Source organism: Pelophylax lessonae, assembly GCF_965119305.1.
Source record: "Pelophylax lessonae genome assembly, chromosome: 3".
NCBI lineage: Eukaryota > Metazoa > Chordata > Amphibia > Anura > Ranidae > Pelophylax > Pelophylax lessonae.
Genome location: NC_138770.1, coordinates 41,636,066 through 41,663,815, shown reverse-complemented (window position 1 = coordinate 41,663,815; position 27,750 = coordinate 41,636,066). Strand labels below are relative to the sequence as shown.

The 27,750-nt window shown below is 47.0% G+C and overlaps 2 protein-coding genes across 2 annotated transcripts in view; both read right to left on the bottom strand.

The window, feature by feature from the left end:
- Window positions 1-27,750, bottom strand: part of LOC309550683 (uncharacterized protein) — a 3,164,715-nt gene that overhangs the window by 2,212,576 nt on the left and 924,389 nt on the right. The gene's annotated exons all lie outside the window — the stretch shown is intronic.
- LOC309550032 (uncharacterized protein) lies at window positions 14,788-25,025 on the bottom strand (the record flags this gene model as incomplete). The annotated part of the gene is made up of 4 exons (XM_082250502.1): window positions 14,788-14,941; window positions 20,094-21,306; window positions 24,787-24,926; window positions 25,018-25,025. The coding sequence occupies 4 exons, from the start codon at window positions 25,023-25,025 to the stop codon at window positions 14,788-14,790; spliced, it is 1,515 nt and encodes a 504-aa protein (XP_082106628.1).

Here is a 27,750-nt window from a genome sequence, read left to right as displayed (position 1 = left end):
TACCCGTGGAGGTGTCTAGAGAAGGATCAAGCGGGACGTTACTGTCCCCGCCCAACAGAAGCCTACCCTCCGCAAAATCCATAAGGGAAGATAATGCTTTCCGGAGGAAACTCTCCTGGTGTGAGTTGGGAGCGTAGAACGTGGCTAGGGTAACTTTAACCGCCCCCAAGTGGCCCTTTAGAAACAAAAATCTGCCCCCGGGATCTTCCTTGCGCTCCAAGAGGGTCCAGGGCAAACGGCTAGAGATTAAGATGGACACTCCCCGGGATTTGGACTCAGGGTTGGCAGCATGGTATCCACACGGATAGAATCTGCTCTGCAGGAGGGGCAAGCTGCCTACTCTAAAGTGGGTCTCCTGGATAAAAGCCACATTCGATCGGAGACGGCGCAGTTCGCCCAAGAGCACTCGCCGCTTCTCGGGCACATTCAAACCCCTAGCGTTAAGCGAGGTCACCCGCATGGGATCCATGAGGTACAGGGGATGAAAAGCAGTGGAGAAATGAGAGACAAAGAGTAGGGAAGGGGAAGAGGAAGTAGGGAGGGTAAAGGAGGGGGTGAGAAAAGGGAGAGAGCGAAGAAAAGACAGAGAGGGGTCAGGGAGGAGTAGATAGATAGGGTGTAGAGCCTACTGGAAAAGGGGGGGGAGGGGTGTGACCGTACCCTGGGGGAAGGGTGGGCGGTCAAGGTAAGGTATGTGGGGATAGAGTAAAAGAGGACTAGAAACCAAGACACCCCGAGGATCCTCCTCCTGGAGGGTCGGATACCAATCAGGGGTGTGGGCCTAATGGGGGTAAAGGCCTGAAAGCGGGTGTAAAACTGGAGAAGGCGAGCTGTGCGGTCAGAGCCCAGCCCGTCCAATGTGTCAATACCAGACAGAAAAGGCATAAACAGAAATCTTAACTGCCATAAGCATAGATAAACAATTAAACAATGAGCGGAGCTTCTATAGAATGAAAGCAAGTTGCTAGAGTGGTGAGAGGTCTCTCTTATGAGCATGGTGACCCTGGAGCCCTAGAAGATACAATAGGGGTCTAGGGAGTACCCATCCCGATCCCGGCACCCCAAGGGGTGCGAGCCCTCCGCCCCCCAACGATCCCAACGGGGACCAGACCTCCGGATGGACTTCTCTCCCAGGCAGCCGCCCGAGGAGGGAATAGAGAAGCCAGTAAGTGCAACCCTACTTTAATGACCCGTCCTGATCCAAGTAGCTAAAGCCCTATCCCGGGCTCAGGTGCAGGGCCCCACTAGCCAGCGGGGGGCGATCCCCGTCTCTGTCAAGCCCAGGTCTCCGCCCCCCTCCCGGAACATATACTCCAGGGGCTCAGGTTATCCCCCGCAATGGGCCCAACTCCCACCTCTACATCATGGCAAACCCATCCAACTAGCCCCCGCCGTCAGTCCCAGCAACCCGGGGCCTGATCCAGCCAGCCCTCCCCCCCCCCCAAGCCCGGCAACAAGGCGCCGGGTGCACTAGGGAAGAGGGGCGACCAAACCAGGGGCCGTGAACAGTCCCCAGACCCCCCACCCCATCAGCTGGGCAAGACACATCAGGGGCCCCCAGCACATCACCCCCCATCACCCCCACCCCCCCCCCCCAGCCCAGCCCGCCATACAGAGCAATGCACACATATCATCAACAGAAAAAACTTGAGAAAACAATCCTAATCGAGTAAAACCAAGGCGCATCTAGGAACATGGGAAGGAGGGGGGGCGGAGGAGACGCCAAGCGCCATAGTCGGTATAGTCTAAGGCGCTCCGAACGAGCAGTCTCCAGGGGCTAAAAGGCCAGGGGGGAATGAGGACACAGACCCATGCAAGCACGGCCGTGGAAAGGGCAGACAGCGGGGGCGGTGGGGCCGTCCTGGTCTTCACACATGGACCGACGGGCACAGCAGGAGCCAAGGGGAGAGAGTCACACCGCCGTCTCCCCACAGTCTTAGCAGTTCCAAGAGGGGAGAGGATGCGGGCCATCAGGGACCCACAGGATCACAGGGGGAGCACTCGGCCACGTAGTCCTCAGTCAGGGCCAAAAGTCAGAGAATCAGGAGGAGGGCATCTTGGCTGGCACCAGGGGCGGAGGGGAGTAGAGCTCCAGGGCACGGCCCGGAGACCGATCAATCTTCCCTTACCGCTGCCGCCGAATCTATCGGCAGCCGACGACGTCCACGGGGAGTGCGGGGAGGGAGTCCTCTGTCCCGAGCCGGTGTAGAAGGTGGACCGCGTCCCATTCCAGGCAGATGGCGTAACCAATTGGGTACCACGATCGGCTCCATATCCAAGAAGGCATATAGACCCGGGAGATCATCCGGATGGCGGACCAAAAATGAGGAGGTCCCCTTACGAACCGTGAGAGAAATGGGGAATCCCCACCTGTAGGTACACCCCAGCTGCCGGATCCGTTCCAGAAGGGGACGCAGAAGGGCTCTGCGGTGGAGAGTGGCCCTCGATAGATCGGGCAGAATCCGGACTCTGGCCCCGTCGAAGTCGATGTCTCCCGACTCCCATGCTTGTCTGATGATGGCTTCCCTGTGTGCAAAGCGATGCAGCCGGCAAATAACATAGCGCGGCCGGGAAGCGTCCGAGGGCCCAAAGCCCTGTGCACTCTATCGAATTCTAGTGGGGGAGATTGGAGATCCGGGGCCAGACGTTGGCAGATCGCCCTGACCGTGTGTTGCAAGGACTCCTGTCCCGTGGCTTCTGGGAGCCCATGGAGCCGCAAGTTGTTCCTGCGGCTCCTGTCCTCCATCTCCTCCAGTCTCAGTTGCAAGTCCCCGACATGAGTGTCCTGTTCCATCCGGGCTGCCTCCAGACGGGTGACCCTCTCCTCGAGAGTAACAACGGAGGACTCTCCTGCGGACACCCGAACGGTGAGCTCCTGAACGTCCGAGCGCACTGCCTGCAAGTCCCTAGCGTGAGCTTCCTCCAGGCGCCGAGCCAGAGCTTCGAAGTCCTTCTTGGTGGGCAAAGCCTGTATCAGCGCCCGCAGATCCCCCGTGTCTCCCTGAGATATAGGCATTAAGGTAGAGTCTGTGGGTTGCTCCGGTGAGGACGGAGACTGCGATCCAGGACCGAAGAGGGCAGGTGTGGTCGGCGAAACCGGTGCGGATGCCATGGAGGGAGTGCAGGCCACGTGTGCCTTCACGCCGCCATGTTCAGGACACGCCCCCCACCCTCAAACTTTCAAATGATGGTCTGCCAAGCCAAAGAGCTTTGATTGATATATGTTTTGAGAAGCATGAAGAGATTAAAAATGTTGTGCTTGCAAGTCTTTTGAATCCTCGATACAAGAACCATGCTTTCTCTTCTGATGATGTATTGGCTAAAGCAAAACAATGGCTGACAGAAGATATTCAACAGGAGGTTCCTGCCGAAAAGAAAAGTCCAGAACACTATTTTTATGAAGAGCAGCATGCTGAAAAAACAGACAAATGCCAAAAAATACGTCAACGAACAGAAGAGAATCTTCTTCATCATGGTCGAATTTATCTGGACATTTTCAGTGTTTTATTAGGGCCTCATGCGGCGGATTCAATTTCTTCTGCAGTCAGTGCCCTACTGCAGAGGTAGTCCACTGACTCCAATCTAATCCACTGTCTAGCTGTTGCCTAACTTTTTTCTAGCAGTTTTGCACTGACTGCAGTAGTTGCAGTGAGTTTCCTGCTAAGAGTCCAATCCAATCCACTGTCTAGCTGTTGCCTAGATTTTTTTTCTAGCAGTATTGCACTGACTGCAGTAGTTGTAGTGAGTGCCATACTGAAGACAGAGGTAATCCTCCACTGACTCCAGTCCAAACCACTTTGACATGTGTAGCTGTTGCCTTTCTCTTTTTCTAGCAGTTTTGCACTGACTGCATTGCAGTAGTTGCAGTCAATGCCTTACTGCAGAGGTAGTCCTCCACTGACTCCAGTCCATCCAATCCACTGTGTATGTGTATTTGGTGTAGCTGTTGTTGTTGCCTAGCTTTTTTTCTAGCAGTTTTGCACTGACTGCACTGCAGTAGTGAATTAAAACATATTGCAGTGACTGAGTCCACTACTGCAGCATTTTATTATGCATTAATGCACAATCAGATGATGTGAAACTAATGTCCCTGCAATTGAAGTTTTCCTATCAGTTTTTATGCAATTAAGGTGTGAAGAACGAGCACTTAATGTTAAAAATGTTAATAAATAAAGATTAAAGCGGAGTTCCACCCTGGATTTTTTTTTTTTTTAATACCCCCGGGACAGTCAGGGCTAGTACATTCCACAATGGCTAGCCTCTGATCTGTCCCGGGTTGCACTTACCTGTTAGGACAAATACTTACCTTGCAAACGTCTTGTCCAGCGCTGCCATCTCAGATGTGGGCAGCTTGAAGCCAGCGAGATCCCCTTCGGCGTCTTCTTCTGCCTTCTTTGGTCCCACGATGCTCTGCGCCGGCCCCGACGTCACTTCCGGGTCGCGCGCGTCATCCCTCTACAGCTTCTGGGCATGCCCAGAAGCTGTTTAGAAGGGGATGATGCGCGCGACCCGGAACTGACGTCGGGGCCGGTGCAGGCGCAATGATTCCTGGGAGCTTTGACGTTCAGCTCCCAGGAATCATTGCAGAGCCAGGAAGTGACGACGGGCCGCGGCCGAGGAAGGAGGAAGAAGAAAGTAAGGTAAGTATTTTTTCTTCGCTACGAGGTAAGTAAAAAAAAAAAAAATATGCGATTATCCATTTCTTTTTCAGGTGACCCGGAGTGAGAAGATGGAGGTAAGTATAAAAATAGGGTGGAACTCCACTTTAACATGTTTATTAAGAGATTTGTGTAAAATTTTGTGTTTTTTTGGGCAAAATTTTAAATATGTGAAAATATTGGCCAATACCAATATGTGATCGGTGAAATATTGGTATCGGTATCGGCAACGAAAAAACGATATCGGTCAATCCCTAGTGGCAGCCCTAGTGAGAAGGTGATTGGTGGGAATGGTGACACATCTCCACAATGAAGAGAATGTTCTGGTCCCGTAAGTGGGGAAATGTTCTGTCCCCTGAAGAGGTTAATCTAGGTTTCCACACTATATATGTGTGTATCATCATCTGCTGGAGATAAAAGACGTCACAGTGACTATAGAGGAAGAGGACGGACATGACGGGGGTTAGTGGGTGTAAATAGAAAATAAGATCTTATTACCTCCTCTGCTGCCACTTCCAGCACTACCTCCTCTCTACTTCCTCCCGACTGACCTCTCACCTGGAACTTCCTATTTATACCTGACATCACTTCCTGCCTTCCATTGATACTTCCTGTTATGGTATACGTACATAAAATCACCACCTTGTGGCGCCCCAACAAACTTTTCATACTATGAATAAGATAATGCACGGTGTGCCGAACCGCCACCTCATCCATTTAAAGGACACGTTCACCTTCTGGAACATGTTAGATGTTCCACCTGTTTTTAGGGTGGAGCACGTAACATGTTCCCAATGCTGCAGCCGCTGACCCCCCCCCCCCCCCTCCCTGTGGCAGCAGTATGGGAAAAAGTTTCCCGTACTAACTTTACTTTTTAAAATCAGCGCAGCCATGCGAGAGTCCGCCCACGGCCACGTCATTCTCAGTCACAGGGCTTTGTGTGTGAATGAACTACAAGCCGCGTCATCCTTTGCAGTTGTCAGTTTTTAGTTCTCAGTTAAGAGCGCAGTGGTAGTTCATTGTTTTTTTCCTGTCAGTGGATCTGCCTGGCCATACGGGATGTACGGCACACAGATATAATAACAGATCTGAAGGAGACCTGCATGGCAAACGACGATCTTCTGATACCTTACAGGCTCCAAAAAAAAAATAGAAGGGGGGCAGTGAACTGTCAAACGGAGGAGCCTGCCGGAGGTATAGCGCCTCTATGTCAGCGAGAGCAATTTTTTTTTCTTTTTTGGGTCAGCGGGTGGCGTGATTGACGACAGATCTACATCAGGGCACACTGCTCTTTATTTTTTAATAAAGGATTTGGCAAAATTTGTCTCTGTGTTTAAATTATTTTTTGACACTTTTTTGGTGAATGGGTAGATGTACTATGTACCCCTACCCATTCACATGGGGGGGGGGGCAGGATCTGGGGGCCCCCTTGTTAAAGAGGGCTTCTAGATTCCAAAAACCCAGGGTTGTCGGGAAGCGGACATTGTCGCTATCAACATGGGGACAAGATGCTTTGGGGTGGGGAGGCGCAGAGCCCAACCTGCCCCAAAGCACCAACCCCCCCATATTGAGGGCATGTGGCCTGGTATGGTTCAGGAGGGGGGGGGCTCGCTCATCACCCCTCCACTTTCCAGACTTCATGCTTAGGTAAGGGTCTGGTATAGATTTTGGGGGGACCCTTGCCGTTTTTTTTTTTTTCTTATGAGACCTGAAGGGCATGGTATGAACCGGGGGGGGGGGGGGGGCCCACGCCATTTTTTTTTTTTCTATTTTTAATTTTTTTTTCCCCTTGCAAATGGTAAGTCCCTGTGGTTGGAGCTTTAAAGGGAAGAAACAACATACCAGACCCTTATCCATGCATGGGTCAGAATTCTCCCCCTACTCCTGAACCATACCAGGCTACATGCTACATGGGGGGGTGCTTTGAGGCGGGGGGGCTCTGTTGATGGGAACAAGGACCTCTTTCCCACAACCCTGGGCTGTGGTTGTGGGGGTCTAAAGGGCAGTGGGCTTATTGAAATCTGGAAGCCCCCTTTAACAAGGGGGCCCCCAGATCCCAGCCCCCTTATCCCCTCCCCTTTCTCTGATTTTGTTTTTTCTGGCAATGCCTTTTCTTACATTTGGCTGTCAGCGTGATAACCCTGCTGACAGCTGACAAATTGTTGTCTGTTAAGGAAGCGGCGGCTTTAGGAACACAATAAATCAAGGTATGACCCAGAGGCGTAACTAGAACCTTCAGGGCCCCCGGTGCAAGAAACCATGAAGGGCCCCCTGGACCCCAGGCCGGGGGCCCTTCCCTTCAAGCCTGGGGCTCTTCCCACTGATCCTGGGGCCTTTTACTCTTGTTGCTGGGCCCTTTATTACGGTCCTGCAGCGGGACCCTTTCACAAGTTCTGCAGTGGGCCCCCTTCCTGCCATCTTGGGGCCTCCCCACGTTGGTGGAATGCCAGGGCTCGGTTGCAAGTAAGACCTTTGCGATCCTGGAAGTTCACCCACTGGTGTCAGTAGTTTTTATTTTTTGGTATTTTAATTGTATTATTTTTTATCATTTTATTTTTTTTACAATGTCACTGACTATGTATCAGGTATCAAGTGCTGGAGGCCAATGGAAAGAGGGCTTCCCTTGCAGCTAAGTTCCAAACTCCCCTGGAGATGAGACAGGAGGAGTTAGGCCCAAAGTCGCACAGGTTGCCTGCAGAGTTGCTTGCAGAAAAGGGTACAGGGATACCGCTGTTGTGCTGCGGGGTTACTGCAGGCAGGTGGCACCTGTGAGATGAAGCAGGATACTTAGGATCGCTGAGACAGAGGGTGGTTGATTCAAGCCAAGGTTCGATGCCAGGTGGGTAGCGTAGGAGAGAAGGTCAAGCAGTTGCCAAGGTCTGGACAGGTAGCAGGCAGAGGAGATCCGTTAAACAAGCCGAGGTCAAAGTCAGGAAGCAAGCTGGAGATGGAGGTGTAAAAAGCCGAGTCAGGAACCAGGAATCACAGGAAACAGGAAACACAGGATGTTGGAAGAAGCTGAAGATCAAACAGCACTTAGAGAAGGGCTGGCTCCCTTATAAAGGCCCAGGTGAGGGGCTGACGGAGATGCTGGGTCCTAGAGCCCTTCTCCTATTCTGACGGAATACTGGGTCCTAGAGCCCTCCTGCTATTGGTACCCTGACACTATGACTCTGTCCATTCAGAAAAGGAAGGAGCTGGTAAATTACATATTTACTGACCCCTTCCTGGTTCTCTATTGTGACACATCCCCTGCAGCAGCCGGCAGGAGAGGGGAGGGAGCACAGTGGGGGGGGGGGGGGACCAGGGGCAGTGTTGGGGTAACTAGTTACAAAGTAACTGATTACAGTAACTACATTACTTTTTTTGGTAACTAAGTAATGTAACTAGTTACAATACTAATATTGGTAGGTACACTACTTTACTAGGCTATAGGAGGTAACTACACTACTTTACTAGACTATAGGAACGCGTTACCCAAGCCGTGCGATACAATCGTTATTTTGAAGAATAGAGAGGGATGAAGTTTATGAATTTTTGCTGCACTTTATGTTTTATTCTGTTTTTTCAGGTTTTGTTCTCATGTTTCCCAAAGCCTGTGTTTATACAATAAACTCTATGCAGAAAGAGTGTCATGTATCTTCTTCTACATGGTCAATTAAGAAAGAGGAAGATAGTGAAGTAGTGAAGTTACTTTTCAAATGCAGTAACTAGTAAAGTAATCTCATTACAATTTACAGAAGTAACTAGTTACATTTTTTTGAGTAACTACCCCAACACTGACCAGGGGAGCACACAGGGGCCCAGAGACAGCAGAAAATAAATTAACTGTATAGGAGGAGTGGCGGGGGCAGCATACAGGGGAACCAATCTCCTCCATTATCCTGCATCTACAGAAGGAAAAAGGAGGAAAGTGATTTCTCTACATGCTACCCCCGCCACCCCTCCTATCCAGGTGTACAGGGGAGCCGCACAGGCCCCCTGGAGCATGGGGCCCGGTTGCAATTGCAACCCCTGTAGTTACGCCCCTGGTATGACTCTGTGTATTCCAATGGGCAACAAATATAAAAGAGCTAAAAATAAGCCTGGGTGGTTAAACTTTAGTGTAAAAAACATATTAAAGAGAAAAAAATTGCTTTTAAAAAATACAAAGGGCAAAGGGGGCATTGTAGGCATTCCAACGCTACAAGGAATGCAATGAGGAGTGTAAGAGTGCAATCAGGGCAGCTAAAATAAATTACGAGAGACATATAGCACAGGAGAGATTAAATAATCCCAATTTTTTTTTAAATATATTAACAGTAAAAAAACAAGGTCAGAGCATAGTGGCCCCATAAAGGATGATAAAGGAAAGTTGGTTACGAATGACAAGGAGAAGGCAACTGTAGTAAATGCTTTCTTCTCCTCAGTTTTTACAAAGGAAAAGGAGAGATTTAGTAATCAAGACTGTATCATTAGTAACACATAACAGAATGTAACCTTGTGGCTAACAGAAGCCAGTGTCCGAAAGAAACTTGAAAAACTTAATGCAAATAAATACCCAGGGTGGGATGGCTTACACCTGAGAGTCCTCAAAGAACTTAGCTAGGTTATAGTCAGACCATTATTCCTAATTTTTATGGACAGCCTGCTGACGGGAATGGCACCAGCTAATTGGCAAAAGGCCAATGTGGTACCAACATTTAAAAAAGGGGCAGAGACATATTAGTGAAACAACAGGACGGTCAGTCTAACATCGATTGTATGTCAAATAACAACAAAAAAAAATTCCCAGCTCAAATTACCAGCCAGCCCGTAACAAACCGAATTGTCCTGTCTAACAGTGCATGTTAAAAACAGAGATTTAGTTTGCACACATTTGCAAATACATGTGTAAGCTGCAGAGGCAGCGACAAGGCACCCCAGTATTATCTGCAGTCCTAACTCTATAAATTTTGAGAGCCTCCATAGTAGGAGCACATATATAATATTGAGTAGATTGAGGGCTGGTGAGCCTGGAGGGAGCCCACCCCCCCTAAAAGGTACAGGGGTGCACTGGACACCAAGCAAATAGCACAATGGCAGCAAAGGTGTCCAGTGCACCCCCTCACCAAATAACCATCCACATGGAAGAAAAATTTCCAGCTCAACTTACAAGCCAGCCTGCCATAAACCGAATAGTCGCCCTTCCATGTGCTCCTTGCTGCTAAGGCCTGTGATAGGTTGGGGCAGTTGCTGTTTGTTTGTACTGTTGGTTATTTGGTGAGAGGGCACACTGGACACCTTTGTTGCGGGGGCGTGACCTGGCTGCAGTCTGGGCTGAGGCTGCTATTCATCTCACTTCATGAACACGGGTCTGCTTCATGATGTGAAGCTTATGGAGCTTATCCTTTAACGTTGCTGCACACAGAAAACCCTCTTCAGGACCTGAAAAGACTCTTTTGCTTATGGGGACCATTTTTCCATTACGGAGTCTTTCCCTTTTGTAAGATCAGTTAACGAGGCTGCCAGAGATGCAAAATTTGGGATAAACCTTCTATAGCAACCTGTGATACTAAGGAAGGCTCTGATCTGCTTCTTGTTTGCAGAACGTGGCCATTCTCGGATAGCTTCTGTTTTGTTCAATTGAGGTTTTTACAACTCCTCGACCAATAGTGTAGCCTAAATACCTGGCTTAATCTAAACCAATGGCAAACTTTTTGGGATTTGCTGTAAAACTTCCCTTGAAGAGAGAATCCAAAACAGCCTGGACACAAGGCAAGTTAGACTTCCAGACAGAGCTCTGCATCACTATATCGTCTGCTGCATACGGTCAATGAAGTCTTAGGATTCTGTCGATGGGGGCATTTTGTAAACCCAAAAGGCAACTTTTTACCTTAAAATGAGCACTAGGGGGGGTCACAAATGTGGTCTTTTCTCTTGTGCTTTCTGTCAAGGGGCTTTGCCAATATCCTTTTGTCAAGTCCAAAGTACTGTCTGGTTTTGGGACTAACACAATGGGGCTGGAACAGTCACTATTACACTCTTCAATGACTTCTAACTTAAGCATCCTCTTGACTTCATTACCGATGTCTTTTCTTCTAGCTTCAGGAGTCTGGTATGGTTTGCGTTTGATACACACTCCAAGTTCAGTAACAAAGTCATGCTGAATCACTGAAGTTGTGCCAGGTACCGTATTTTCGCGACTATAAGGTACACCGGATTATAAGGCGCAGTATCAATGATCGACCGCTAACGTGTTTTTTTCCATACATAAGGCGCACCGGGTTATAAGGCGCATTAAATGACACAAAACTCTGATAAGTCAAACTTTATTCAACTCTTTCACAATAACCATAAAATGGTTTTTAACAATAACTCTCAACATTGTTCAGTGAAATACAATACAAAACAATACACTCACTGTTTCAGCTTATTCCTCTACCGCAAATCCATCAAAGTCTTCATCTTCAGTGTCTGAGTTTAACAGTTGGGCGATCTCGGCATCAAGCACGTCCGGATCCCTCTCATCATTATCATCACTATCGGAGTCAGTCTCGTTGCTGTTACTTAGCTGTTCAGTGATAATTCCGGCCTTCCTGAAAGCTCGGATGACACTGGAGACTGATACCTTCGCCTAGGCATCCACGATCCACTGGCAGATAGTGGCGTAACTTGTTCGGCGTTGCCTCCCTGTCTTGGTGAACGTGTGTTCGCCTTCTGTCATCCAATGCTCCCACGCAGCTCGCAATTTAACTTTAAATGATCTGTTGACACCAATATCTAGCGGCTGGAGTTCTTTGGTTAATCCACCCGGAATGATGGCAAGCACTGAATTAGTTTTCTTCACTTGGGTTTTGACAGTATCGGTCAGATGGGCGCGCATGGAGTCACATCCGGTCTCTTGACGTAAACCTCTCTCAGCCACTCACTCATCGTCTCCTCGTCCATCCAGCCCTTCGGGTTAACCTTGATGATGACGCCAACCGGAAACTTTTCTTTCGGCAAAGTCTTCCGCTTAAAAATTACCATGGGTGGTAGTTTCTGGCCATTAGCCTGGCAACCGAGAACTACAGTGAAGGATGACTTCTCGTTTCCCGTAGTGCGTATAGATACCGTACTGGTCCCTGTTTTCTCGACAGTACGGTTTACGGGGATATCGAAGGTAAGGGGGACCTTGTCCATGTTGGTGATGTGTTCTGGCTGGATCTTCTGTTCATTGATCTTGTTCTTGCAGTAGGTGCGGAAAATGGTCAGCTTTTCTTGGTAATCCTTTGGCAGTTGCTGCGAGATGGTAGTTCTTGTGCGGATGGAGAGATTACGCCTTTTCATAAAACGGAAGCACCAAGAGGGACCTCCTCGAAAGTCGTTTATCTCCATTTTGCGTGCTATAACTGTTGCTTTGAGTCGAATAGAGACAGTGGAGACGCTTCTACCTGCGGTTCTCTGTTCAATAACCCACTGTTCAATTTTGTCCTCCAACTGTGGCCATCTTGCTTTGTTTCCTCGGAAACTCAGTTTGGTCTTCTTTACCTGGCGCAGGGCGTCTTCTTGCTTCCTCCACTTCCGTACCATTGATTCATTAATGTTGAATTCTCTCGCAGCTGCTCTATTTCCATGTTGTATTGCGTGACTGATAGCATTGAGTTTGAAATCCGCTTTGTAAGCATGTCTCTTTACAGGAGCCATTTTTGGGGCAGCGGGTATGCACACACCTCCTGACTACGATGGCCGTAATGCTCAATCAAAGCAGTGCAGCTTCGTAGCTTACCAAGGCCATGCTAAAACATTGACAGATTTTTGAGCGCCGTGTACCACATAAATCAGTTCTAGGTAACTGGGATGAGAAGGGGAAAACACAGCCATACATTAGGCGCACCGCATTATAAGGCGCACTGTCGATATGTGAGAAAATTTAAGGATTTTAAGTGCGCCTTATGGTCCGAAAAATACGGTAACTCTGAAAATGTCTCTTTTTTCCTCATCAGGAACTCTCTAGCTTCCTGCTTTGGAAACCAGATAGGAAACCTGGAATTGCAACTTCAGGGATCAGAGGTGATTCAATACTCCAAGAAGTTACAGGGGCAGACTTCACAGTTAAGGCCACCCTATCTCTCCAGGGCTTTAATAGGTTTACATGGTATATCCATTCAGGTATTTTTTCCCCGTTTGATACACTTTGTAGTTTACTTGTCTCAACAGTGGGGAGCAACACCAAGACCCTGTCACCAGGTGAGAAAATGCAGACTTCGGCCCCCTTGTTTTAGTTTATTTATTGGGCTTCCTGTGCCTGAGATTAGTGTTCCTTTACAATTTGCATTATCGCTGCAATTCTGTCCTGCATCTATATGCTCAATGTAAGTTTTGTGGGGCATCTTCTCCCCTTCCAGGTTTCCCTGGCCATGTTTGAAGTACCCAAGGGTGTCTCTTGCAGAGCAACTCGAATAGAGAGTACCCCTTACTGGGCTGGGCTGGACTGGGGTACCTCCCTGATGGCAAACATCAAGTACATGTAGCACTCTCATAGGTAGGTGCTAGTGAGAGAGTATAGTTTTTGGCTCTGTCTGCCTATCAGAGGTGCAACAGGCAAATGCGTATTGCTTTCTGCCTACCAGGGAGCAGGATCTGTGAGTTAGGTCTGCTCAGTGTGTGATTCATTCGGTCTAGATAGTGTTTCACACTGGTCCAATAGAGAGGCATGTTGGACAGTGGGAGAAAACCTGACCAATGGGTACACACATAGGCTTTGATACAGTCCCAGTGATTGGCAGAGATTGGTTGTCTCAGTGCATTATGGGATAATGTATAAAAGCCAGGAGCACATCTGCTGCAGGGTCTTTGGCTGGTGAGCAGAGTCCCGGAGGGAGGGTGGTGGCTGCCTCCTCCTCTGTAGTGGTGGCACGTGGTCACAGGCAGTCGGCCTGGGGACCAGAGGAAAGGAACTGAGCCCAGAGGTCCAGGAGAACTGACTGGAGCGCTAGAAACACTGGAGACCCTCAAAAAACAGTATCGTGAGTACAGGGGATCGTGTCTAAGGGCCTGACCTGAGGGGGGCCACCCCGGTGTAGGATAGTCTGAGGACAAGTGTCAGTCTGTGGAGTGAAAGGTGATACTAGGAGAGTATCTTGAAGATAATCTAGCCTATCAAGTCATCTGCACAGAGACTTAATCTAAAATCCACCTAGTGGCAGGGTGAATCAGCAGCCTGTCTGCATCACAAGTAAGAAGTCCTCAATCAATGTGAATAGTTTGATCTGGAGTATCCCAATCTTTCATTCTCCCATCCCTAATTAAATAAAACAACAAAAAAACAACTACTATCCCTAGACTGTTCATTGACAGAGCCAAGGAGTAAAGTGTTAAATTGTGCATGCTGCAGTTGCTAGTGGTAACCCAGGGGGACCCGAAGGTGAAGAATTCAGCAGTCCCCAAGGGGGCAGTGCTACACACAGAATAAAATATTTCCAGTTTTTCCCATCCTTGTCAACATCCTTTTTTTTTTTACATACTCTAACGTTTTATGAAATTGCTCCACTAAGCCATAGGTTTGAGGGTGGGACATGGAGGTTCGCAAATGTGTCACCTTAAACAATTTGCACAACTCTTCAGGTACTCATGACATGAATGGGGTGCCCTGGTCTGCAAGGACCACCTTAGAGACCCCCACGTGACTGAACACCATGAACACTTCCTTGGCAATATTCATGGCAGATGTGTTGCATCAAGGAACTGCCTTAGGGTAACGGGTAACAAAATACATAATCACAAGAATATGCTGATGACCCTAGGCAGACTTTCGCGGTGGACCTACAAGGTCTATGGCAATGCTCTCAAAGGGCACTTTAATAATTGGCAACCGCAGTAGAGGACTCCAAAAATGGGGCAGGGTTGCTTATATTTAACATACTGGACTGACAATAATTCGAAATGGTTTTTGTACCCCGGGCTAGGAAAACCAGTGTAACACTCTTTCAGTGGTTTTCGAAACACCCAAATGACCTCCCAGCAAGTGTTCATGAACGAGTTCCAGTACCATCCTTCTGTATGGCTTAGGGACCACCAACTGTTCAATAATTTTGTCATTTTTTATTTTTATACACTCCATACAACAAATCCTCATGAAATAAGCAAAACTCAGCCTGTCCCAATTCGACACGTACATCATTAATCATCACAACATTTCTATTCTCTGCTTAGTGACAAAGTTTTCCTTGTGCGTATTAAGATCAGCACTTTCTAATGCAGCCTCGGTGTCAGGCTGTCCACTCTCACGGGCTGTGGGGACTTCCTCCCACTCCTCCAGTCCTCGGACTCTTCCAGTTCTCCTGCCATAACAAAGAGAAAGGAAAACCTGGGGATCCTTAAAGCGGAGTTCTGGCCTCGGAAAACATTTTTTTCAATAAAAATACCCCTGGGACAGTCAGGGCTAGTACATTTCATAATGGATAGCCTCTGAACTGTCCCAGGTCGCACTTACCTTTTAGAAGAAATACTTACCTTGAAAATGTTTTGTCCAGCACTGCCATCTCAGGTGTGGGCAGCTGAAGCCAGAGCGTTCTCTTCGGTGTCCTCTTCAGTCCCAGAATGCTCTGCACTGGCCCCGCTCGTCAGTTCCGGTGCAGGCGCGTCATCTCTGCACAGGCATGCCCAGAAGCTGTTTAGCAGGGTATGACGCACCTACACCGGAACTGACGAGCGGGGCCGATGCAGGCGCATTGATTCCTGGGAGCGATGACGTTCAGCTCCCAGGAGTCAACGCAAGCAGGAAGTGACGGCGCGGGCCGCGGCTGCAGAGGGAGGAAGTAGAAGGCAGGTAAGTATACTTTCTTCAAAAACAAGGTAAGTAAAAAAAAAAAAAAATCGGGACTATCCATTTCTTTTGCAGGTGAATGTCAGCAAGCGCATGGCCCAATTTAAAGTCGTTTTTGAGGCCGGAACTCCGCTTTAAGAGAATTCCAAAGAGGAGGGCCAAATTGTCTGCACTGGACAAAGAGTCTAGCTCCACCTCTGATTCAGTCACTGTGAGTGTGGGTGTTCCCACTGTTCCCAAAAACTTAGGCTGGCCATACACTATACAATTTTCTTGTTCAACTTTCCTTTAGATTTACCAAAACCATGTAATGTAGGGTCAAACCTAAACACTTTCAATTTGTATGCAATCAGGCAGGCCCTTGCACTACATCTTTTAAGGTAAATCTAAAGGAAATTGAATAAGAAAATTGTATAGTGTATGGCCAGCCTTAGGGAAATGCCTACCAGTGCTCTAAGTGGGGTACAACTCAGACCAGATAAGTCACAGTATCTACAGTAGGTCAGTTTAAAATGTTACAGTTGCTATCGGACAGTTGTGGAACTACCAGGATTGCAAAGGTCGCACTTGCGCCCGGGCCCTGGCATTTGGCCACCGTGTGAGGGACCCAAGCCGGTCAAATAGTGCTTAGGTTTAGATGGGCTCAGGGGCTGGGGTGGGCTCGCAGTGACATCTGTAGAAAGGAGGAGTGCAGGCCAGAACACAGTCACTCTCAGCACACACCATCTGCTGAGATGAGAATCCTCCACAACGTCCACGGAGCTTCAGACACAGGCCTGGACGGGAGACCCCCCCTTTAGATCTCCATCATCAGGAGCATGGCCCCCGCCAAGCCGATGTGTCCATTGCTGGCACCATTTTGTGGATGTCTGCCCATATACATACAGTAGAGCAGAGTTGGTCTTCAACAATATGGTGCCCAAAGCTGCAAATATAACACCCTCCAATGGGAAGAGAATTTATTGGCACATTGGACAGAAAATCTCCAAAGACACAGCTATAAAAACTATACATTTTATTATACAACAAGATAAAACATGTGCCTGATGATATAACTAAAAGAATGGCTTATACATACAGTATATGATGGAGGCATGCTGGTGGGTCTTCTCTCCATTTCCCGGACCATCGTGGGAGGACAGCGGCAATCTCCTCCCGCGGCCCACCTCCCGCTGTGTCCCGCGCGCCCCCGAAACCACATGCACTCCAGTCACGTAGTATTAAGTGACTGGACTCAGCCGAGCCGTCCTGCCGCAGTAATATTACAGTGGGCAGTCGGCAAGTGGTTAAGCATTCAAGAGGTTGGCACTTTCACAAAATTAGCTTCCTCAGGACCTTTTATCATGGCAGCAGAGGGATATCCTATTCATACAAAAAAAAGAGTTTTTTTAGTTTAACAGATTGAATCACATATTATACAACCACACTTTTAAGAGATCTTATACATTAACATGCTCCTGACCGCCGTGCTCAGCACCAATAACATGACTTACCTGACTATTTTCTTAAAAAGTGTAGTCGTATAATATGTGATTCAATCTGTTAAACTACAAAAACTCTTTTTTGTATGAATAGGATATCTCTCTGCTGCCAAGATAAAAGGTCCCGAGGCAGCCAATTTTGCGAAACGCGTCGACCTCTTGGATGCTTAATGGAGATATTTTCCATACTATATACAGTATGAGAGCACAATAATATATTGTTTTTATAATATGTATAATTTTTTATTGTCTTGTACCAATACATTTTTGCTGTTTTAACCTATCAACACACGGCATCCTAATCTGGTACCAGTAAAGTATTTTTTCTATTATTAATTTATTTAAAACCTTTTTTTTTTTTTTACACTATCCCTTTTTTTTTTAAATCAACTTTACTGCTATCACAAGGGATGAACAACATCCCCTGTGATAGCATTGGCAGTAACAGGAGAGATCTGGGGTCTATTAGAGATATGGAGAGATCTGGGGTCTATTAGACACCAGATGTCTCCTCAGGCCTCAAAAGCATCTGATCAAATTGAGATTGGTTTGATCAAATGCTTGTTCAAGCTTATAACGGCTTGTAAACATTAAACCAAAACTGTTGCTTCCAGTTTCTGATCTCATAGAGGGAGGAACAACCTCAGTTCCTTTCTGTCTTTTCAGTCCATGGGATACCGGTGATCGGAGCAGTCCCAGGCTCCCCCAATCAGATGACAAAGGCAGCGGCAGGCTGGCACTCTTTTTGCCTCCTGTAGAGGTGATCGAGTGGCTCAATTGCAACTCAAATCACTTTTCCTGTTGAGGGTTAAAAATTTTGATACCTCGATGAAGCCTGCACTTGCAGGCATCATTCCGATATAACCACTGAAAACCTAAGACATCATATAAATGTCCTACTGGCGGCAAGTAGTTACCCCTTTACGCCGACAGTATGCAAATATGCGGCCCCACTGGACTGGGCCTTTTTCCGTGAGGCCCCATATTTGCATACCTCCCTTTGTGCTGGCGAGCTCCCGCCACAGAGACCAGGGTCTCACCGAGAACCCTAAGCCCCGATCTAAAGATCAGGACCCAGAATTCGGGTCATCTGATCGCTGTGATAGCCTCTGATGGGCGATTACAGTGATCAGTCACTGTAAAGCCTGCGCCCCGTATTTTCTATGTCTATGTGAAAGGGTGAGAGAGATCCATTGTATCACTTTCTGTCCTTGCAGACATAGATAAAAAAAAATGTGTGTGAAGAATTAAAAAATAAATAAATAATAATAATTATAAAAAATAAATAAAAAAAATAAAAATAAAAAAAATACCTAGATCAAGGTTTGATCCAGTTCAGTGCCAGGGTTAGTGTTTGGGTCGGGTCAAGGTCAGGGTCAGTATTTTTTGGACAGGATTTATTTATTTTTTTTTTTTTAATTAGTATCAGTGTCAGTGTGTTTTAGGTAGGATTTTTTTTTTTTTTTTTAAGGTAGGATTTAAAAAAAGCAAATTTGCGCACTACTGATTCTGGGCTGTACTACAGGTACAAACACATATGTGGTATCGCTGCGATTTTCAGGAGCAAGAAATTTTTTGGTTGTAGGACAAAAATAATTTTTTTTTTTTTACTATTTGGGCCAGTTTTCCTTTGATAATAAAAAAAATCTGGATACCCATTACTATTTACCACCAAATGAAAGCCCAATTTGTCCTGAAAAAAACACGGTATAATCCACCTGAATGCACAAAGTAGTTATGATACATACGGCTTTATTAACACATGTCAAAATGACAAAATTGGGCTTTTAAATTTGTTTTACCCTTAGGCGCGAAGGGGGTTAAATAAACATCTCATGACATTTAGGGGTCTATCCATACAAATTTGCGAAGCAATTCATCTGATGAAAGTGCATGTATATTTATTCTGTGTGAATGGAGGTAAAACACAAAGATACCACGCCTGACATAGTAAGCTTACGGGTCGATAAGTATAAAATGTGTGATAAGCATTTGCCCAGCTGTGATAAAAAAAAGATTGATTACCGTATATACTCGAGTATAAGCCGAGCTTTTCAACATGTTTTTTTCATTCTGAAAAAGCCCCCCTCGGCTTATACTCGAGTCACATTCTCACTTACTTTTTCCCCAGTCAGTGCGCATGCGCCGCCGTCGCTTGGGAAAGCCCGCTCACATTTGGATATTCCCGGGCAGACAGCGCATGCGCAGGGACATGTTGGCACTGGGCGGCGCCATTTTTAAATGGAAGACGGAAAGGTAAGTGAGACTCCTCCGCAGCACTGCAGGTAAAGGTAAGTGAGACTTCTGTACCATGCCCGCAGCACTGCATCTCCTGTACCATCTGTGCCATGCCTGTACCATGCCTATACTATCTGTGACATGCCGGTACCATCTCCTGTACCATCTCCTGTGCCATGCCCACAGCCCTGCATCTCCTGCACCATGTCCGCAGCCCCTGCACCATGCCCGCAGCCCGTTTTGGGTCTTGTGGTGGTCCAGTTGGGTCAATTAGCTGCTGCATTTCCCACCCTAGGCTTATACACGAGTCAATAAGTTTTCCCAGTTTTTCGAGGTAAAATGAGGTGCCAGCGGCTTATATTCCAGTCGGCTTATACTCGAGTTTATACGGTAATTTAATTAACACAGTCATTTCCAATAATAGTCAGCTCCATCTAGTGGCCATGAAGGAGAATTTTTCCTGAAATACCTCCATCAGTAAAAATCGAATACAGCTTTAAGGCCACAGATGGAGTAAATGATCATAGGAAATCATTTTATGAAATAAAAAATGACCAACATTTGACATGGCTGGGTGAATGTTGCTCACATTTGTTTAACTAATTAAACAAAAAAGACCTCTAAGTGTTTGTGAAAGCTTACACCACAAAATTTACTCAGCCATCGACTCCATTTTTATTTTTCTACTGCTATCAATGGCCAACACGGTACAACACTTCATCCATATCTTTGGTGATCTCTGATCTCCTTATAAACGTTTTCTTACATGATGAAGATCAGCCATGGAGTACATCTGAGGTGTATATCAGGTTGTGCTTCTTCCCCACATGTCCAGCAACATTCATATAAAAGACATTTGCTGCACTCAAGGCACTAATACACCTCAAGGGTTGTGTGGGACCCCTGATGTACAGGAAGACAGGACTTCACTGAGGAACATTTCCCTACTCAGCACAGGAAAGTGGCTTCTCCCCCGTATGAAATCTCCGATGTCTGTAAAGATAGACCTTCCTTGAAAAACATTTCCCGCTTTTAGGACAGTAATACGGCTTCTCCCCAGTGTGAGATCTCTGATGTCTGCAAAGATGGGACTTCTGTGAAAAACATTTTCCGCACTCAGGACAGGAATACGGCTTTTCCTCTGTGTGAGACCTTTGATGCGTGACAAGTTCTGATTTTCGTATAAAACATTTATCACACTCCGAACAGGAATACGGTTTCTCCCCCGTGTGCAATCTTTGATGATTATGAAGACTGGACATTTCTGAAAAACATTTCCCGCACTCAGGACAAGAATGTGGCTTTTCCCCTGTGTGAGATCTCTGATGTCTGAAAAGATTGGACTTCTGTGAAAAACATTTCCCGCACTCAGGACAGGAATATGGCTTTTCCTCTGTGTGAGTCGTTTGATGTCTGACAAGTTTTGATTTATGTGTAAAACATTTCCCACACTCACTACAGGAGTACGCCTTTTCCCCCATGTGAGATCTCTGATGTGTGACCAGCTCTGATTTTTGTACAAAACATTTACCACATTCAGGACAGGAATACAACTTCTCACCTGTGTGCAGTCTCTGGTGTATGTAAAGACTGGACGTATGTGAAAAGCATTTCCCGCACTCATTACAGGAGTACGGCTTTACTCCCGTATAAGATCTCTGAGGTCTGACAAGTTCTGATTTTTGTAAAAGACATTTCCTGAACTCAGGAAAGAAATATGGCTTCTCACCTGTGTGCGATCTCTGGTGACGATAAAGATTTGACTTAACTGAAAAACATTTTCCACACTCAGGACAGGAATACGGCTTCTCCCCTGTGTGAGACCTGTGATGCTTGACAAGTTCTGATTTTTGTACAAAACATTTCCCGCACTCAGTACAGGAAAAGCTCTTATCTGTTGGAAGGACGGCACCGTCCCTCACAGTCTGAGGTTCCTCAGGATAAGAGGAATACGATGGTCCGGCACCGTCCCTCACAGTCTGAGGTTCCTCAGGATAAGAGGAATACGATGGTCCATCTACACTGTGTGATGCCAGGTGGACATTTGAGGTAGCCGGGTTTTCTCCTGGACTATACTGTGTGATGTCCTCATCTTCTACTTTACAGTCTGGAGACAAAGTGAGACAATCCTCTGAGGTTTTCCTCATCTCCCGTCCATCTACTAAAATAGAAATAAAAAGATTATTCCTAGACATGAGCAGATTGGTTCCCCTAAACCAGGACTCCGCCCACATCAGGCAGCTTTGTCTCTGAGGATCTTACAATTCCACCCTCAAGGTAACTAGTAAATGGGTCCTCTGATCTCCTACCAGTTAATTTCTTTATTCATGGACCTTAGTCAGAGAGTGAGGAAAAAACGAGAACTGTCTTTTATAGGAGTGACAGTGATGAGGGGATTATAGGACGAGTGTCCCCACCCCCTCTATCTCTCATTGCCATCTTCCCAACACAAGAAGTCATGCACTTCCTTATTTAGTCCATGATTTAGTCATGAATAGCAGCGTGGCTGAGTCACACCAGAGGTCAGAGAGTGAGGATGGGGGGAGAACAACCTAGATGAAGACTGGACTGATCCTGAAGACCCTCATCATTGGGTTATTGACTCCTCCCTCATTATCACTTTCTGTTTAAGGTTCCAAAGCTTGAGGATGTTATCACATTATTATCACCATGTAAATGTCTGTGCCCCAATCAAATCGTCAGATATAAAATGTCCAGCTGGTAGAAAATGGGTGTAACAAAAGAGAATACATATTATGTTTATATATAGTAGTGGGTAAAAGGCACAATTCAGGACTATGTAATGTACAACATAGTAAAGGCTACAGTAATGAAGACTATATAGTATCAGAATTATGTCATGTACAACACAGAGTATATAGGGGTCAGGAACTTCCAGAAAAAGAGTAGAAGGGTCAGCCTCTGGGCTATGGATATTTATCTCACCGCAGCCAACCCCTGAAAGGGGGATCCCAGAAGGTGGCTGGGGAGAAGATAAATGTTTGGGAGGGCTGTTCAGTTCTGGGTCCTCTGTCCCTGGGAAGCAGCCTGTGTTACTCAAGAGCTGTTGCTGTCAGGCCTCAGCATGTGCTTGGCTGAGAGCTTGAAAAAATCTGGAATTAAAGACATTTGCTCGAGGACACTACCCTGGTACCTGGGCTGCCAGCCTCTGAACAGGTAAGGGAGACCCATTTATTTCCTGCGGCCTCTTGGGGAGTGAACACTATGTACAACATATTGTATAAAGTGCAAGACTTAAGGCTACATAATGAGCAACATAAATCATAGAGTATATTGGTCAGGTCCAATAATATTGGTATTCAGTAACCAGCAGTAGTTTGGGGGTTTGATTTACTAAAAGTGGAGGACTCAGAATCTGGTGCAGCTGTGCATAGTATCCAACAGTGGCAGCCGGTGTATTGAGGGCGCAGGAGTGCCGGACGCATGGAGCTTAATGTTTTTTTTTTAATCACCTGATTAGCGCCAGAGGCTCTAATAGGGTGATGCAAAGGGTGGTCCCGGGGCGCAGAGCAGTGCGCCACAAGCCCACCCATTGTGTGACAATAGCGAACGAAAATTCGCTATTGTCACACCGATCCTCCTCCTGGCCAATCAGGAAGCCAGTTTAATACCGGCTGCTCCAGGGCTCCAGGTAAGTGCACTGGTCTCGGGGGGCCCACTTGCATTGAAGGGGGCACGCACGTACGCTGGTCACTACATTGAAGGGGGCATGTATGCTGGTCACTACATTGAAGGGGGCATGTATACTGGTCACTACATTGAAGGGGGCATGTACGCTGGTCACTACATTGAAGGGGGCATGTACTCAGGTCACTGCATTGAAGGGGGCATGTACGCTGGTCTCTGCATTGAAGGGGGCATGTACGCTGGTCTCTGCATTGAAGGGGGCATGTACACTGGTCTCTGCATTGAAGGGGGCGTGTACACTGGTCTCTGCATTGAAGGGGGCGTGTACGCTGGTCTCTGCATTGAAGGGGGCGTGTATGCTGGTCATTGCATTGAAGGGGGCATGTACGCTGGTCTCTGCATTGAAGGGGGCATGTACGCTGGTATATGAATTGAAGGGGGCGTGTACGCTGGTCTCTGCATTGAAGGGGGCACACTGGTCACTGTGCATTAAAAGGGGGCACACTGGTCACTGTACATTGAAAGGGGGCACACTGGTCACTGTGCGTTGAAAGGGGGCATGCTGGTCACTGTGCATTGAAAGGGGGCACGCTGGTCACTGTGCATTGAAAGGGGGCACGCTGGTCACTGTGCATTGAAAGGGGGCACGCTGGTCTCTGCATTGAAAGGGGGCACGCTGGTCTCTCTGCTTTGAAAGGGAGCACGCTGGTCTCTCTGCTTTAAAAGGGGGCATGCTGGTCACTCTGCATTGAAAGGGGGCACGCTGGTCTCTCTGCTTTGAGCTACTTAACGAGCAGCTCTTTTCCTTCAGTGCTCTGAAGCTGCTCCGCTGTCGGGTAATTACAAGCCACAGTGACTAACCTTGTTACCATTACCTGCCTCATTAGTCCAGCCTACAGCCAGCCCCTTTTTGCTATTTAAGCAGCTTAACTCATTTCCTCCTTGCCCTTGCGTGGTCTATCATCTCTAAGTGTGTTCCTTTCTGTGCTCCTGTCTATGACTTTGCCTGACTGACTTCCTTTCCAATTCCTGTTCCTGATTTTTGCTCCTGACTACGCTGACTTCTGGTTTCCTGATCCTGGCTCGTCTGATTACCGGCTTAAGTATCCAAACCCTGGCTTCTGTTTTTTTAATATGTTTCTGAACTGTGTTATTTTTGTCATTGCATGGAAGGTCAGACAGGAGTAAGGCAGCAGGCAGGGTCAGGAGTCAGTCGGGGTCATACACTGGTAATCAGGCACAGCGGAGTCTAAAGAGCAAGCCAGAGGTCATACATGGATCAGCAGGTAGAAGCGGAGTCACTGGAACAAGTCAAGGGTCAAAGCCAGCAATGGAGATAAGACAGGACAAAGGCAAGCTGGGTCTGTAACAGGAAATTCAATAATAGCAGGAACAAGAACTTGGGAACACACGGGGGGCTGAAGATCAACCAGCAACTAGTGGCTGATGCTGCTGGCATTAAATAGGCCACTGGGTGCCAGAATCTGTCTCACATTGCGTGCACACTGGCACATGAATCTTCTTGGCCATTTGTGCCCATGCGTATTAGCATTGGCGAATTCCACTGGGCATTAGCAGATGTACTAGTTCTTCTGCGGAATGTTCTCTGACACTGCATTTTCTGTCTCTATCTGGTTTAGGGTTCCTGAAATCCTGGGAGAATTGCTCTGTCAGAGATCTTGCTATACCCAAGACATAGAAAAGAAGACCCAAGGCCCAGGTGCCTAGGTTGAGCAACGTCTATGGTGAAAGTCAACATTTTGCTGCCAGCTGAACCCCAGAATCTACATAAATCCAGTCTAGATACATAAATTGTGACTGCAGCACAGAGAAGGAAGATTATCCAAAAAAAAATACAGGAATACAGGACGGGGAACACAGCTCAGGAAAGTGACCAGGGGATTACAGGCTGATATCACGCAGTCCTTTCCCTACTCTGGACCAATCAATGAGCAATATGGGTGAAGGAATGTATTTAGTGTTAATGACCCACCTGTGCTGATCTCTGTAGGAGTGTCCTCCTCTATATATGTTCCCATTATTCCATCCTCTTCCATAGACTGCTGATCATCTCTTTCATACCTCTCTTCTTCTTCTGCTTTAACCTCAACTTTACAATCTCTCAGGTTTCCACTCTAAATATATAACATAAATGACAACAATTGTAACAATGTAGATATTGTACAGATCCTAATGATACTACCAGTGATTGTTTCTCATCTACCTGATCATGTTGAGGGATGGTGTGATCTTCCTGTGTGGAATCCCAGGAATACAGAGGACGGGGACATCTCTCTTGTGGGTTCCTGTAGCTGGATGACTCCACTATGGTGTCCTGGTACAGATCTTTGTGAACTTTTAGAGTAGACTCTGACATCACCCCATTCTCATCATCCTCCTCTTTTATCCTCTCTTCAATATCAACCTTAGAATCTCTCAGATTTCCACTCTGAATATATAATAAAAATGAAATCAATTGTAACAATGCAGATAATGTACAGATCCTAATGATACTATCAGTGATTGTTCCTCATCTACCTGATGATGGTGAGGGATGGTGTGACCCTCCTGTGTGGAATCCCGGGAATACAGAGGACGGGGACATCTCTCTGGTGGGTTCCCATTACTGGATCCATCTGTAGGAAACACACACACTGACTGAATACATTGTTTCTATGTGTTTATCAGATGATGGGGGATCTAGGTGGACCCTCCGTACTGCTCTCTCCTTTACAATAAAGTCTCCTCTTACCCGGTGATGTGAGGGGCGGCTGATTCTCCATCATGACGTCCTTGTAGAGATCCTTGTGTCCTTCTAAATACTCCCACTCCTCCATGGAGAAATAGACAGTGACATCCTGACACCTTATAGGAACCTGACACACACAATGATACAGTCACCATCCAGACACATCCCTTGTCTGTTACTGGATAATGTCCCAGAATTACCAGCACCGCTCACCTCTCCTGTCAGCAGCTCCATCATCTTATTGACGACTTCTAGAATTTTCTCCATGTTGTGTCTCTCAGGTTTTGGGGAGTCACGTGAAGGCACTGTGATGGTCATATGATCTCCAGACTTCGGAATCGGAAACCTCTGTATTAGAAAACCCATAGGAATATCATGTTAGAATCCCAGAATTCTCCTCACCTCTCCGGTCAGATCTGCGTTTTATTAATAGAGATAAGAGTGACATCATGTGACCTACCAGAATCCTCCTCACCTCTCCAATCAGCAGGTAGATGATCTCCAGGGTGAGATTTAGTATTCTCTCAGTCATGTGACTCCGGTCCTCCTCCATCCTCATTGGTGTGGTCATGTGATCTATACAGGTTTTCTGTAGACAGAGAATTATCTGGATTGTATTGGTTGTACAATATTAGAAGAGTGGTTTAAGGCAATAATGGGTGTGCTGACCACAGTAGGAATTGGCACATGTGTAGGGAGCGGCTTCCCTATAGTGTTTGTATTTTTTTAAGCTTTTGCTTGCAGAGTTACCAAAGCTATAATACACGCTCAGATTGAAACCACACGATAAGATTGTTTATATATATATATATATATATATATATATATATATATATATATATATATATATATATATATATATACACACACACACACACACACACACTGCTGAAACAAATTAAAGGAACACTTTTTAATCAGAGTATAGCATCAAGTCAATTAACCTCCTGGAATATTGATCTGGTCAGTTAAGTAGCAGAGGGGGTTCTTAATCAGTTTCAGATGCTTTGGTGTTAATGAAATTAACAGGTGTACTAGATGGGCAACAATGAGACAACCCCCAAAACAGGAATGGTTTTACAGGTGGAGGCCACTGAAGCTTTTTCCCCTACTCATCTTTTCTGACTGTTTTTCACTAGTTTTGCATTTGGCTAGGGTCAGTGTCACTACTCATAGCATGAGGCGATACCTGGACCCTATAGAGGTTGCACAGGAATTCCAACTCCTCCTGGATGGCACATCAATACGTCCCATTGCCAGAAGGTTTGCTGTGTCTCCCAGCGCAGTCTTAAGAGCATGGAGGAGATTCCAGTAGACAGGCAGTTACTCTAGGAGAGCTGGACAGGGCCGTAGAAGGTTCTTAACCCGTCAGCAGGACCGGTATCTGCTCCTTTGTGCAAGGAGGAACAGGATGAGCACTGCCAGAGCCCTACAAAATGACTTCCAGCAGGCCACTGGTGTGAATGTTTCTAACCAAACAATCAGAATCAGACTGCATGAGGGTGGCCTGAGGACCCAACATCCTCCAGTCAGCCCTGTGCTCACTGCCCGGCACCATGGTCCTCAATAAGCATTTGCCATTGAACACCGGAACTGGCAGGTCCGCCACTGGCACCCTGTGCTTTTCACACGAGAGCACATTCACCCTGAGCACATGTGACAGATAGCAGACGTGAAAGGATCTGGAGAAACGGCAAAGATCGTTATGCTGCCTGTAACATCGCTCAGCACGACTGGTTTGGTGGTGGGTCAGTGATGGTCTGGGGAGGCAAGTCCATGGAGGGACGCACAGACCTCTACAGGCTAGACAATGGCACCCTAACTGCCATTAGGAATCAGGATGAAATCCTTGGACCCATTGTCAAACCCTACGCTGGTGCAGTGGGTCCTGGGTTCCTCCTGATGCACGACAATGCCTGGCCCCAATGTGGCGGGAGTATGCAGCCAGTTCCTGGAGAATGAAGGAATTGATACCATTGAATGGCATCCATGCTCGCCTGACATAAATCCAATAGAACACCTCTGGTACATTATGTTTTGGTCCATCTGACGCCGCCAGGTTGCACCTCAGTCTGTTCAGGAGCTCAGTGATGCCCTGGTCCAGATCTGGGAGAAAATCCCCCAGGACACCATCCGTCATCTCATTAGGAGAATGCCCCTACGTTGTCAGGCATGCATACAAGCACGTGGGGGCCATAACAAAGTACT